Source organism: Branchiostoma belcheri, unplaced genomic scaffold, assembly GCF_001625305.1.
Source record: "Branchiostoma belcheri isolate BF01 breed outbred unplaced genomic scaffold, Haploidv18h27 scaffold77, whole genome shotgun sequence".
Taxonomy (NCBI): Eukaryota; Metazoa; Chordata; class Leptocardii; order Amphioxiformes; family Branchiostomatidae; genus Branchiostoma; species Branchiostoma belcheri.
Genome location: NW_017804431.1, coordinates 1,283,208 through 1,298,292, shown reverse-complemented (window position 1 = coordinate 1,298,292; position 15,085 = coordinate 1,283,208). Strand labels below are relative to the sequence as shown.

General features: G+C 42.7%; 1 protein-coding gene across 4 annotated transcripts in view; it reads left to right on the top strand.

Annotated features, from left to right (window-relative positions):
- The window catches only part of LOC109485617 (proto-oncogene tyrosine-protein kinase ROS-like), a 48,905-nt gene that overhangs the window by 20,112 nt on the left and 13,708 nt on the right, over nucleotides 1-15,085 (top strand). For all 4 annotated transcript variants that reach the window (XM_019789305.1, XM_019789304.1, XM_019789306.1 and 1 more), the window contains 4 exons: nucleotides 4,990-5,087; nucleotides 5,545-5,739; nucleotides 6,188-6,322; nucleotides 9,218-9,444. In XM_019789305.1, the coding sequence (XP_019644864.1) occupies nucleotides 4,990-5,087; nucleotides 5,545-5,739; nucleotides 6,188-6,322; nucleotides 9,218-9,444 (655 nt within the window). The remainder of the gene's footprint in view (nucleotides 1-4,989; nucleotides 5,088-5,544; nucleotides 5,740-6,187; nucleotides 6,323-9,217; nucleotides 9,445-15,085) is intronic.

Below are 15,085 nucleotides of genomic sequence, written 5' to 3'. Positions count from 1 at the left end.
AAAAAATACCGTCAATTGACGGTAAAACGGGCGCTGGCTAAAGCCCTGGTTGAATGTCACGAGGTTTGTAAACTTAGATGTTGGGGACAAAGCCATAGAAGAGATTTTGAATAAAATTATATATATATATATTAACGTTACTTATAATTTAAGTTAAAATGTACTTTTGTGTCTCATTTTTTTATTCTGTTAAAAAGACTCTTAAAAGAGAGAAAACAGGTTATAAACTGTTATATACTTGATTTTTGTAATGTTTTAAACTTAAAGAGTTGAAATATAGAAGTGCATGTTCTCTCATTATATACAATGTTGATGAGAACTAGAACCATTTATATAACTTAGGTAAATTGAAATGATAGGATGGGGAAAATGTTCGTAAAAACTGTAAGCCTGTAAGCGGCGAAAATGGTCAGCTTTTGCAGAAGCACTTGTTTTAAATCATACAGTAGCTAGATATTCTACAAGTACTGTCACTTGTATCCAACACTGATATTTAACAGTTTGCTCCATAACAATTATATCTGAGCACTTCTCCAAGTTAACATATATGTCTGCCTAACTGATACTTTTAAATTGACTCATTCTGGTGTAAGTTTGTAACACACATTGAAACAATAGTGTTACTTGTCAACATTTCAAACTATGTAGGATTGATAATTTTGTAAATTGTAGATAACTGGGTGCAAAATAATGCCATAGTCAAGGCTAAGGCTTGATTTTCATAGACACAGACTTCAGGGAGTAATACAGGCCTCTCCAGTTGGTCCACACCACACCTGCCATGTCTGCACAGGTGTTCACACAGTTGCCCAGGTAGCGGCCGTTGAGGTTGGAGTAGGTGCAGTCCCTATACCACCAGCCGGCCTGTCCGCCCTCTTGAGAACAGGAGACGAAGGTGTCAACATCGTTGTCCCTGTCCACAGTGGAGAACATCATCCCGTTGTTGAGCGCCATGCCGTCTCCTGCGTCGCCTGAATACCCGGATATGGTCAGCCGGTACTGGTCCGACTCTCCGGACACCCTGGATGGGAACATTAGACCACAATAGTATTAGTTATTGACAACAAACTGCATTATTTAATATTCATAATTCTGACCTGCTTGTAAAACAAAGGAGGTCAGAGATCTCATATCTCCGTCTCATATTTACCCAAGTCAGTACTGCAAACTGTGATGTCTGCTTAGAATTATCACTAGATGGAGGACCACCTACCTAAATGTGCTGTAATTGGCGTAGGCTATTGCTCCATTCCAGTCCATCATGTCGATTCGCAGGTTATAGTTCTTCTGAGCAGTCAGGAGGTGGATGTTCTCATTCCCAAGCCAGTATTCCCCGGCGATGTTGCCAAACCCACACTGGTACTCCTCCCAGGTCCGGTTGAAGGGAACCAACCCGTCCATTCTCCACTGGATGACGGTCCATCCTCCTCCTGTGGGAAAACACTCATTACTCTTTTGTAGGCTTGTAATAAAAGTATGAAAGAGTTGACAATCAAAATAGTGGTTTTACGAATAAGAGACTAATGATCATGAGGCAAATTTTCTATGCTTTAGCTTCCCAAGTTCTGGCCACCTTGGGCAGGGGAGTGGGACCAGTCTATTGCTAAGTGGTGTGCACAACATGCCTTGTGTGATGCTGTTTGGGTCAACTTGCCTAACTGCTGCCTAACCCCATAACAAATAGAGAATTGGTAGCCAAACAATGTGCTAAAGGTTAAACAGGTGTGTATTTTAGGCACACCTGTATACGTTATGGACCCCTATGTGCCTAGAGACAATATCTACATGTACCTGCTGTATCCATGTCACAGTAGACCTCTACACCGAACAGGGGTGAGCCAAGTGTGTAGACTCCACTGGTTGTGTATCCGGCGGCTTTATACGCAGCACAGTCTGCCTCTGGTGAACAGTAACGGCATGGAGTCAATTCTAGCAAATCCACCTGTCCACATTTCTCATATTTATATTTGATATTCATTTATTGGTGATGCCACAACGCATTACAAGTGGGAGCCAGGCAGCCTGAAGGCTGGTGGCGGCTGCCACTGGTACATACAACACAACACAGGACAAGTGCAATTCCATATGCTGGCATGGAATTTATAAATGGAATGTGTCACAATTTGTAGTCACCATGATAGAAACTTTATGACTGTGTCGCTGTAAGTCCCGTACATGTAGCACCAGAACCATGAGAAACTCAGACATTCCAACTGACCTGCAGGATATGGTGCAAATGGTGAAACAGGCTGATATTCAAAAAAATCTTCTGTACATATTGTGGCTTCTGGAGTTGTGGCTACAGTTGTGTCTGGAGGAGTTGTGTCTGGAGGAGTTGTGTCTGGAGGAGTTGTGTCTGGAGGAGTTGTGTCTGGAGGAGTTGTGGCTTCAGGAGGGTTGGCTTCTTGAGGGCTGGCTTCTTGAGGGTTGGCCTCTTGAGGGTTTGCTTCTTGAGGGTTGGCTTCTTGAGGGTTGGCTTCAGGAGTTGGAATAGTTGTAGCTTCAGGAGGTTTGGCTGCAGGTTCAGGAGTCGTGACTGCAGGAGTTGTGGCCTGTGGGGGATTGGGTGAGGATGCACCTGTTGGACACCAACACTGTAAAGAAAGGCGGCAAATATTATGTTAGAAAAAAGTTGTAAGGCATCAGTTAAAGAGTTGTTCACATCAGGACAGGTACATGTAAAACTTTACCACCCTGCTGATTGTAACTTTACCTGACCGGGGGGTCCAGGAGGTCCGGCTGGGCCCTGTAGACCGTCTCTTCCATCCCTCCCCTGTATTCCGGCAGGTCCTTGTATTCCGGCTGGACCTTGCATTCCGACTGGGCCCTGTATTCCCTGCAGACCATCTCTCCCATCCCTCCCAGACAGACATCCTGTTGGTTTGGCAGACATTCATTAATTACCTTTGCGACAAAGGTTAATATGTTTTTGGGAAGGTAATATGTGTGTGTGTGTGTGTGTGTGTGTGTATGTGTGTGTGTGAGTCCGAGTGTGTGTGTTTGTGTGAGTGTGTGTGTATGTGTTGTGTGTATGAGTGTGTGTGTGTCTGTGTGTGTCAGTGTGTATTGTGTGTGATATCTCGTGATTGACGTGAAGTCACACTCTAGCAGCTTGATCTGCAAGGGGATTTTTTTTGGAATTAGGATAACTGGTTGATGGATTGTTGTGATTTTGGATGCATAGTGTATGCACACAAAATTACATGTACATGTAATACACACACACACAACAAAACCAACAGACAGACCTACAAACAAACTTTTTACCAGATTCAACAGTTTCCCTCTTGGATCTGCGGTGCACCTCCGCATTTTGCTGAAAGGTGGCACTGTTATCAGGCCACTGGTCTTCAGTTGAGCGCACGTATCCAGTCTGGCCCTGAGGGCGGAGTGGTGCAGCGGACTGTTAACATTCAAGATAATTATCTTTCTGTTACTGTAACTGTACAGTAAATACAACTAGTCAGTTAAGAACAAAAATGCAGAAAGCTTCGTCTGAGGGTCCACCTACGTTGTACAAACTTAAGGAACTTGATTCAAGTATGTATAAAGTTAGTGCAAGACCATATTATGACCAAGCTTCGATCTTCACGTTAACGAATGAATGAAGACCTTTATTGCACATTTCTGCCACACTTGGTCGCATCGCTCACAAAAAAAAAATAACGTCGCACCCTAAAATTCTGCGAAGGAGGCTACATACATGTAGTTGGCACGTGTGCAGAGATTTCTGTGCATGTCCCGGCCCACACACACGGGGCCTGGAAATCCCTGCACATGTCAGATTTCAGGGACGTGTGCACTGGGACGAAAATACCCGGAAATTCATTATTTCATGTAGTGCATTAAATACTGTAAGTTCATTTATGTTCGCTGGGGATAAATTTTGGCGTTAGGCAAGGATATTACCACGAAAATAAAACCACCACGATCATTTTAAGATTCACAGTATCTGTGATCAGTAACCCCACCCATGGATCTAAACTAGCTGTCATCATACATAAGGAAAGGGTCAATCCGGAAAGCTTCTTCGAGACTAGAAACCAGCAGACAACAAGAGAACGTGGTGAATGCTGAGTCAGTTAACAGTTTTCAAATCAAGACGGAAAGGGACAAAATCATCCAACCTCCTCTAAAAGTACATGTACAAGCCTGATCTAAAGCAACAAAATCATCCTTACTTTGTCCATAGCCTCCTTCTCTTGCTTGAACTGCATCAGAAGCACCTGATTCTTCAGGCTTTGTAGTTCTTCTCGCATGGAGGCCATCTCTTGCACCATGAACAGCAGGGCTACGACACTCACCACGGCCGCGAGTCCTGACAGCGCCAGGACGATTCCTAAGGTATGCCGGTTTCCATGGCGACCTACAGAACCTTCCGGAACTGCCTCGCCATTTGGGAACACCTTTTGGGTCGACATCTTCGAGAAACCTTGTGGAAAATCTTTAAGGACTATCGCACAAGACCTCCTCTCAGCAGACAAACTGTTCAAGTGCCAACCTACCTGGTTGAAGAGCATGCCCCCAGGCACCTTTTATGTCGTCAGTCAAGTTTTTCGTTTGACCCGACAGGAGGCAATGGCGGCCTACCTGAGGCCAAACTGTGTCTTCTGAAGTACATTTCTGTCCTCAGGTCAGTTTATAACATGGTCGGTTGGCATGGTTTGACAATATTTTGCAGGAGATATGAAAAATTGAAGCTCCAATTCTCTAAGTTTAGAATAGATAGAGGGCACATGGTGCTCCCACGTGAGGTCGCTCTACCTGTATCACCTGAGGCAGAACGTGTCTCATCTGACATTTCAGTCGAGTTTACGGCTTTGTTTGCCTTATGTTTTTCGTTTGACCCCATGTACGTGAGGTGACGGCCGCAGCCCTGCAGCCTTGACATTAAAAAGCGCATGTTTAATCTCCATGTATCTGACCTGCAGTAGATTTTGTAGTTTCGAGGCCCCAGATTTGACGTTGTTACTCCGATGTTTTCCTCAGCTGCGGCCGTCCCAGCTGGACCTGATGGATTTGATTGACATCTGTCTGGATGTGACACGAGGCTGCAAGTACTTGGAGGAGATGCACTTCGTACACAGGTGAGACACTTTGATGTTGCTCTGTAAACCTTAAGTGGTAATGGGTGCATTTGGGGCCATTCCTTATTGTCATACAACAACAAAGGGAAGAGTATGAAACCAGTGCCAGTGTTGTCAACCCAAAATCAGCTAATATTTCTTACTATGAGAGCATCTCAGTCTACAAAATTTTACATTATCTATATAGCACACCGCTGTACATTTGTATAACATTGTACATGTAGATACAGTTCCCAGTAACTGTGTAGATATATAAATATTTTGTGTCTGGGAATGCATCTATTACAGCGACACCTGTGCTGCACAATGTGAACCAGTCAGAACTGCCCTGAGGAAGGTGACAGACGGTCACCGAAACGTCGGCTGAATAAACTTTTTGGTTGTGTAAAAAAGTCTCCTCATTCACCGACCCAATAATTCATAATCCACATTCACTGACCCAATTCATATTCTACAGAGATCTGGCCGCCCGTAACTGCCTGGTGGACACGCAGAACAACAAGCGTACGGTGAAGATTGGAGACTTCGGTCTGGCGAGAGACATCTACCGGAACGACTACTATCGTAAGGAGGGGGAGGGGCTGCTTCCCGTTCGCTGGATGTCACCCGAGAGCCTCGTGGACGGAGTCTTTACCAGCCAGTCTGATGTCTGGTTAGTTTGCGTTCGTTTGTTTGTTTTGCATAACCGGGAAAGAGCCATTAGGCATACATGTATATAGTACACCAGTTTTGTTTGTAGTAGGTACAAGCTGCGTAAGACCAGACTGTATGGTGTGATCCACTCACACTTGGCCATTAGAATGACCCGCCATACAAGGCTAGAGTTCATGTTAGGGCTAGGGTTAGGGCTAGGGTTAGAGTTAGGGTTGGTGCTAGAGGTAGGGCTAGGGCTAGGGCTAGGGTTAGGGTTAGGGTTAAGGTTAGGGTTAGGGCTAGCGCTAGGGTTAGGGTTAGGGCTAGCATTAAGGTTAGGGTTAGGGCTAGGGATAGAGTTAGGGTTTAGGGCTAGGGTTAGGCCTAGGGCTAGGGTTAGAGTTAGGGTTAGGGCTACATAGGGCTAGGTTTAGTAACTTAAAGATTTTCTTACTGTCTCCATGCAGGTCGTTTGGTGTCCTGCTATGGGAGATCATGACCATGGGAAACCAGCCATACCCCGCCAGGACCAACCTGGAGGTCATGCACTTTGTACGCAGCGGCGGCCGGCTCGACAAACCCTACAACTGCCCAGATGACATGTGAGTACCTTAATATTTGTACATTAACAAACAGTTATACAGACGGTTACCATTGTCACTACTGTAACAGTAGCTAAATGTTGACAACTAAGCCTGGCCGGTTATGTTGAACGTAGCAAAAAAAAGGCCAGTAGGCTTCTACTTTTGAACCCTGACACGAAGAGAAGGATTGGACGTCCAAACATCATTACACTTAAGAAACTGAAACAGGCTTAGAGGGCAGGAACGTATTTCAGCAATGAACGACAAGCAGTTCTGGAGATCAAACTTTGTCTGCTCCATCTCTTTGGAGGATGAATGATGATGATGATGACATGGCGAGTGTGATTAGTGTTACAGGTGCTGTCCTTAGTGCTGATAATGCTATTTTATTAGTAGGGCACATTCTTCCTTATAGGCAACAAAGCAAACCAGCTAACACTCTGTCTTCTTGGCCTGTCATCTTTCTTTCTGTACTATGATTAATGAAAATAACTACTTGTACTAGTACTTGTCGACTGTATCGTTTTGTTCGCCATGTTCCTACATGAAACAAGGTTCTTTATTCAAGTACCAAATGGGTTGTCACATCTAACGTATGGGTTACCGTCTATCACCTACATATGTACTTCAGGGCAACAGTAAGTTCTACATTGTAATTCCTACTGAGGCTAGGTGCCGTAGGAATCAGAACCAGTCATTGTGTTATAATTTACAAAGTACAAACTTGACCTGTGGGTTGGGTTGTGATGTAACATGCAGTTTGTTTTCAATCTGCTAGGTGCCTCTCCTGCACTCTCTCACCATCAGCATACCATCATTACAAGTTCAAAGCTGCGATAAAGTTACCGATGCCAAACGTGCAATGAAAATTAATCCCAAGTACACGGCTTAAAAGCCTTTTAACGACTGAACTGCTACAAAGGGTAACACCTGGGTGCTTTTTATTAAAAGCCGTTAATGCGAAAGGAGAAATTTTATCCCCGACTTTGGTCTTATGCGCTGCGACTTTGGCCTACCATCATTACAAGTTCACGACTACGATAAAGTTACCGTTGCCAAACGTGCGATGAAATTGATCCCAAGTACATGGCTTAAAAGCCTTTTAATGAGTACCTTGTACATGGCGAGTATGATTATTAAAAGCCGTTAATGCGAAATGAGAAATTTTATCCCCAACTTTGGTCTAATGCTTCGGGGACTTTGGCATTGGAAGTGCGAGAGGGGAGGAAATGTGATATATCGTGTGTCTGGTGCATTTTGCCGCTACAGCGGTCCATTTGGGAAGAAAGCTTTTACACACTCATAGTAAAACGTTAAACATGATAATCTTTTACACACTCGTCCCTCAATGTTCCAAGAAATCAGGGGTTGTATAGGTTTCAATGTGCAGTAGCAGAATCCTTGATTCTGAACTTCTAGTAAATTAATGGTAACTGACATGAACTTGGGGGTAGCAGAAAACAAGATACAAGACGATGAAGAAAATTAAACTGTTCTCAAACTCAAAAACAAACCAGAAATTTTCGACTGAATCGCTCAGTCTTCATCAGCTTAATGACCCAAGTGCTGTGGACATGTGACTATGTTGCATTAAAAACCAACCCAAAGAATAAGTACAATCTAGTATGGCAATCTAGTGTGGCGTCGTGTGGCGTAGTGGATAGAGCGTTCGGCGCTCAACAAGGAGCCCCGGGTTCGAACCTGGGTCGGAGCACGGGGGCATGTCCGAACATGCGCACCGACGTTGTGCCCTTGGGAAAGGCACTTTACACGTATCCCCCCTCAATTAGAGGGTCAAGTCTCCAACGGCAGTTGTCTTCAGCTGGCGGACGAGAGCAGCGCCAGGCGGGCTGGCGTGATCAAGGCGGAACTTGAGCGTAACCAAGTCATCCGGCAGCTCGCTGCAAGCACCCGAACCGGAACCAGCACGTCTCCCTCGATGGATCCGCTGGGGAAGACGGATGCCCAAGTGTGTGGGTCTCAGATTCGCAACCTGTTATCCACCTTAAACAAATTCATGCGAAGGCTACCGTGTCAACTGTGACCCTCACTCAGGTGCAGGGGCTGACACGGTCATCATACTCGGAAAGTCTGTATATCTGTACATGAATCTGTATCTGTGCATGACTATGTATCTGTACATGACTCTGTATCTGATTACAAATAAAGATCACGAGTGATTGCCAAGAGTATGGCAAAGGGGGTGAAGTCTGCCATCTCTAATTGCCATGTTTCATGGTGACTGAATGAATGAATGAACAAATTTGTTTTGTTTCTTTGTTTGTTCCAGCCACCAGTTGATGCTCCGGTGTTGGAGTAAAAACCCATCCAAAGAACAAAATTAATGAATGAATGAATAAATGAACGAATTTGTCTGTTCCAGCCACTAGTAACTGTTGATGCTGCGCTGTTGGAGTAAAAACCCATCCAAAGAATGAATGAATGAATGAACAAACAAATGAACGAACAAACGAGTGAACGAATTTGTCTGTTCCAGCTACCAGTTGATGCTACGCTGTTGGAGAAAGAACCCGTCCAAAGAACGAATGAGCGAACAAAATTTTGTTTGTGTGTTGCAGTCACCAGTTGATGCTGCGGTGTTGGAGTAAAAACCCATCCAAAGAATGAATGAATGAACGAACAAACAAACGAACGAATGAATGAATGAACAAATGAATGAACGAACGAATGAATGAATTTGTTTGTTCCAGTCACCAGTTGATGCTCCAGTGCTGGAGTAAAAACACATCCAAAGAACGAACACATGAATCTGTTTGTTTGTTCCAGCCACCAGTTGATGCTCCAGTGTTAAAACCCATCCAAAGAATGAATAGTATGGCTAAGAAAGGGGTGAAGTCTGCCATCTATGAATGAATAAATGAATAAATTTGTTTGCTTGTGTGTTCCATCCAGCCACCAGTTGATGCTGCGGTGTTGGAGTAAGAACGCGTCGAACCGCCCGACCTTCCGCTACTCGCTGGACTTCCTGGAGAGGTTCAAGCGAACGTCCGTCCGCGGCAGCCTGGGCGCAGCGGGCGTCGACAACCGTGGTTACCAGGGCGACGGGGACACCGCAGGGTCAAGGGTCAGGGGTCAGAGCGACTCAGGAGGGGTGTACAACAACGCTTTCAGCGACGACGGTAAGTGACCTTTAACCCTAAGTTTTATTTATTTATTTATTTATTAAGTTTTACCACGTACAAGATGCACTGTGGATGGCATGGCGAAACAGGTGTTTCTGACATGAAACACCTTTTCAAAGCCGCCATACCAATAAGTTGTGTGTTACATTATTTTGCCATTGTTGTCAATGTATGTTATGTTTTGCATATTATTTTTCCTTCTGAATACAATCCTCAGGGTTTCAAAACTAACATTCACAACCATCCCTGTTGTACCATCTAGCTCAGTGTTCAAAAGTGTTCACTTTGCTTTGCACTGAGCAGTACCATTAAAATAAGGTATTAAATATTGCTTAAACCTACCCAGTGTAAGAGTTACATGTAGTTGATGCACCAAGTTTCTTGGTTACGTTAATTTAGAATACAACTGAGTTAAGACACCTTTTTCAAGACAGTGCTGATGCACAGAACACATTGTATAGTATTTGTGGTTATGGAAGTTCATCTGTGTTGGTATATATCACATAGAGTCGTACAATGCTGAACTTTATTTTATTCAACACAATGGTACATATTACACTACACAAGGATCAAATTTTCCACAATGGCGACAGTGGTTGCTGAAAATTTTATCCTTGTGTGTTGGAATAAAGTTCAACATTGTACTCATTTGTGGTGTCATGATTTCACGGTTGAGTGGCACTGCAAAACTGGGAAAATAAAACCAGCGCAGTTATTCCAAGATTTTCAGTGTTTCGTCACCTCCTGAACTTCAGATTTTCCCATCCGTGTTACATGATCGTTGTTGAACCCAGCTGGGCTTCAAGTTGCCAGGAATTTTGATGGACTCAGAAGAATGTTCAGCTCTTGTGTAGCGCTCGCTGAAGAGTTGGGGTCGCGGAGGTGGCAGTTTTAGTATTCTCGACTCGCCACAATTGTGGCAGGAATGTTGGCGACAAATTGTTGCAAATGTTACCCGCATACATGTAACACACGGGTGATGTGGAGACCTTTTCAATGTTTGAAAGATCAGAAGAGAGGCCAGCATGTTTCTTATGTTACACTCTGTGAGTTTAAAGTTAAAACTTTTGATCCAACACAAAGACGTTCTCTCACCTAGAGCTTTCAACCAGTGACTAGTCTTCCTCAATTATAGTCAATAGACTGTGTGTGCAATATGGCTTTTTTGCTTGATTTGACAAGAATAACAGAAGTCATTTTTCAATCAGTCAAGAAAAACGGAATCATTTTCAGACCCTGAAAGGTTTTGCCATTTTAATTGGTCGGTATATGTTTGTTTTGTTTTGTTTGTGTCGCATAACCGGTAAACAGCTTTTATACATGCACACCAGTTTTGTACATGCAAGTACAAGCTGCGTAAAACCGGACTGTAAGGTTTGAACCATGCATACCGGGAAGGTCCCCTACTCTTTTCAACTCTTTTCAATTTTCTGACAAGTGTTTCCCACCAACCTACATGACACAATCTACAGGCTTTCAAATCAAACGTTTACCGCCATCTCTTGACATAGTCATGTTTCTCTCATCTTTCTCGTTCGGTGCCGAGAAGTTTATAGGCCTTTCATCGAACCACTTCGTTAAAAAAAAATAGGTGCGGTGGGCTCTTTGAATGTTAATTAGTCGGTATGTTTGTTGGTTGTGGGTTCGAAGCCCGGAAGTGGGAAGGTTCCCTCCCCTATTGTGATCTGGGAGTCCAGACATAGTTGTGTCCAGTGGTTGGTGTGTTTGTTGTTATGTGGTCCACATTCCAGCAAACTGGTCGCACCCGAAGGCCACATCAATTTAATTTCTTGGTTCTCAGATTTGCCTCTTCATTTTTTCTGATTTGCAAAAAAAAAAAAAGATTTTGGTTCGGAATCAAGTAAAAAAATGCTTATATTTTGCCCCCGACAGTTGAGGAAAGTTCTTTTCTTCCTACTTGCTACAGTTGTTCCATCTTTCAATATAGTGGTTTGATTAAAAGCTCAAAATTCATTGTAACAGTAAATATTAACCCAGCCTTTTGTGTTGACTTCATGGCTCCTATTGTAACATTTGTGGCTATGTAAGGATGCCTAGGATTATTTTTTTCTCGCCCTGTCCTTTCATATTTTTTATGAAACAATCCGAGAACCAACAAATTGAATTGGTGTGGCCCTAGCACACCTCAGTCACACCTGGTTTGGACAGGTATCTCAGCTCAGGTGATAAGACACCATTGATGACAGAGAGGAGCACATTTTTGAGATTTCACCTCATTCCTTGCCAATTTAAACATACATACATGCGCTAAATGTATGTAATACTGTGTAAATATTTTTACATGTAACTCTACTGTGTACAATGTAGTTGTTAACGTTTTTAAAAATGAATGTGAACCTGTGAATGCAATTCAGCTTTCTGCTGCAATGTTCATAATTTAAGCAATAAACCATTTTTGATTGATTGATTTAGCTCCAAGCAGTTCAGTTCTCAGAATTTCTTAGCAAAATTCAGTAAGAGAACTGTTTTATCTTGCAAGATGAAAACAGGGGGCTGGGAGGAAAGCTTGAATCTGTCTTCTTGAAACTGCATGCTACCAAAGTTATTCTATTAGGAAGCAAAATTGTGACGAAATGTTGTCTAGTATCCAAAACTACCCTGCAGTACCGATACACCTCACTAGGTGGCACTTGTGCAACACCACACGCACCAGTAACCCACATGTTACACTACAAATGTACATGATTGACACCAGTCGAAGACTTTGGTCTGGACTTTGTCACCACAATGCTCGATCAGCCCTCGAGGCCGAAGCTGTCGTTCCCAGGAACGTTTATTTGACGTGCTCGTGACAAAGGGGGCCATTTGTTTAATTTCACCGCCCACATCAGAGAAACGAGCCCGCCAATTAATTCGGTTGAAAAGCGATTGAAGTTTGAGAGCGGGTTGTCGACGCGCGCTTGGAAACAAAAGGTCGATCGGTTACAGAAATAACACAGCGCAGGAGGCCTGTCACTCCGCGGTTACTGGGGTCTGTGTTGTTGCTGTTTGGGTAAAATTGGAGCGACAGAAATCAGACGTTGTGTCATCGTTCGCAGTTTAATCATCTCGCCTTGTTGTGGAGAGAATCGGGTGATTAGAAATTCTTTTGTTCTGGAATATAGCTCAAACAAAGAAGATGAAGACTTAGTCCACTTGTCGTTGATTGTAGTTTAATAGTAATGATAGAAAATCATATAACAAGTATGTTCCCATACTTCCAATACTTGACTGATATTGAAAAATTTATCTTTCTTATGCGGTTTGACCATCCTGTATTAAACAATTGAATTGTATATATACTTGTCTTGACATCAAAAGATGCTGAATCAAATTAAAGCACAGAAAACTTAGACTCTCTGAAATCTGTTTTTCCATCGTAAGCAAACTGCCAAATTTTGGTGGCAGCTTCTAGTCGAAAGGGCTGTGAGGAATTCATAGACATCGAAAGGTGGTAAAAAAATAATAACACACAAAACTTAGAAAATTAATATTCTTCATCCAGAAAATCTGTTCTTCCATCTTCACCAAATTTTGGTTGCTCAGCTTTCCTAGCCCCTAGTTGAAAGGGGTGTGAGAAATTCATAGACATCAAAGGTGCTAAATCTTTCCAAGATAAGTCAAAAAGACAGCTGACATGATAGCAGCAGACAGGTTCATATCTTAACCAGGATCAGAATTCCTGAGGACCAAGACTTTTTACTCCTGTCTGTTATGTTGTGTTTTATATTGTTACAGTACATGTAGAAGGGATTCATTCCCCGAGCTAACTGACATCTTGCACACGCAGTCATCCCTCAGTAAGACATCTGGGGCCGCATAGTTCCCGTTTAGAGCTTTTCTTCAGCCTGTTACACAACTGGCTTTACCTGTGTTGTGTTTCGTTGAGAATTTACGGTGTCTTTAAGTCACATCCGCTGAAGGAAGGGTTTTGAGGGTGCAGCCGGATGTAGAAAGGGGGTTGGTTTGTCGTAATTCAGGGAAATAACATTAACCTACAACACTTCCACGGCTGATGGGGGCCCGGACTTTGTGATAACCATAACTTTGGAAGGAAAAGAAAAAAACTTGTGGAATTCATTGCATTTGTAACAGTTACTAAAAGTTGATTTTGTATGACGTAGACTAAGTGCATACTGTTTCAGAGAGTGAATTATAAATAAAACAAGTCATGTACATGTACGTATAGTCAGACTCATGTAGTATATACACATGCATGTACAGTGAGTTGTCTTCAATTATCTTAAAAAGAAGGAATCATCATTCTTGATGTCTTTTTTATAACTTTTTTTATTGATTAAAATTTCAGAGAGCCAAGAATTTAAACTTGTGCAGCCATATCTGCACTTTCTTTAAACTCCTACCCATATGTCAAAGACTAAAAACGCCCAAGTGTACAACTTAGCAATGACAGTAAGTTGTTCTGTATAGAATCCTCTGAGTCTCCATTGTATGAAACAATGTTTGTGACAGTCAGTCTGACTTGCCTTTTTGATAACTACAATCATGTATGTCAGAGAAACAAAAGGTTAAACTTGTGCGGTCATATGTCTGCACTTTCTCTAAACTCCTACCCATATGTTAAAGACTAAAAATGCCCAAGTGCACAGCTAAGCAATGACAGTTGTTCTGTGTAGAATCCTCTCCATTGTATGAGACAATGTGTATGACAGTGAGTCTGACAGATATACGACTAGCAACCCGCCCTCCATTCTCCATTGCCAGGTGTACGGAGGACAGTAAATCTTCAATGAAGGTCTATTACTACTTAGTGATTGTTCATCGTATGAATTTTGGATGAGAGATTAAGCCATTGTTTCTTAATGACTTCTACTTTTCAAATTGATGGTCATATTGTTGTTTACATTTTCATCGTTACTGTTTAAAGACTGCTTTTGGGATCTTTAGTGGGGGGGGGGGGATGTACGATCTTAGAAGAAATCCCACAAGAGTGACTGTCTCTTTTAGGACACACAAATTTAATTTGTTGGTTCTTTGAGTTCACTTCCCGAAACTGTATGTGATAAGGCACAGCCCTCTTTGTCATCTTTGTATTTCAATTTGGAGCCCCAAAGAACATAATTTTTGTAGCTCCATGATCTGACACCCAAGTGAAAAAACAATGTACAACTAGAAAGGCCGACATTTGCTTGGGAGCAAATACAGCATATTTCAGTCCATGTCCCTCCCACGCAAAAGTGGACTATTCCAAACTTACCCCAGTGCAAAACTGGCAAAGGTTCTCAAATAGTAGCTATATGAGAACAAAGATGCAACAACAAGTACTTTGGATCTCGAAAGCTTTACTAATCTTATTGCAGGTATGCAAAAACTAACAATGATGAGATTTGATACATTTTGAAGGTCTTAGGCACATAAAATTGAATGTGTGGGTTATTACGCACCACTTAGGTGCAATGTGACCTCAGGTAACCCGCAATGGAACACGTGTTCCATGGATGGAACCGGCCATTCTTTAGATAGAACATGGAACGGGTACAGCACTTTTGGCCCTTTTTTTGCTGAAAATAGCCATTAAAGTCCCCCAAATGAGTCATTTGGAAGTGGTGTATGCCAAATATGTGACTGCTATTCTGTAGACACACGTTCAAGGTACCCTTATACCGAATTTCAGATC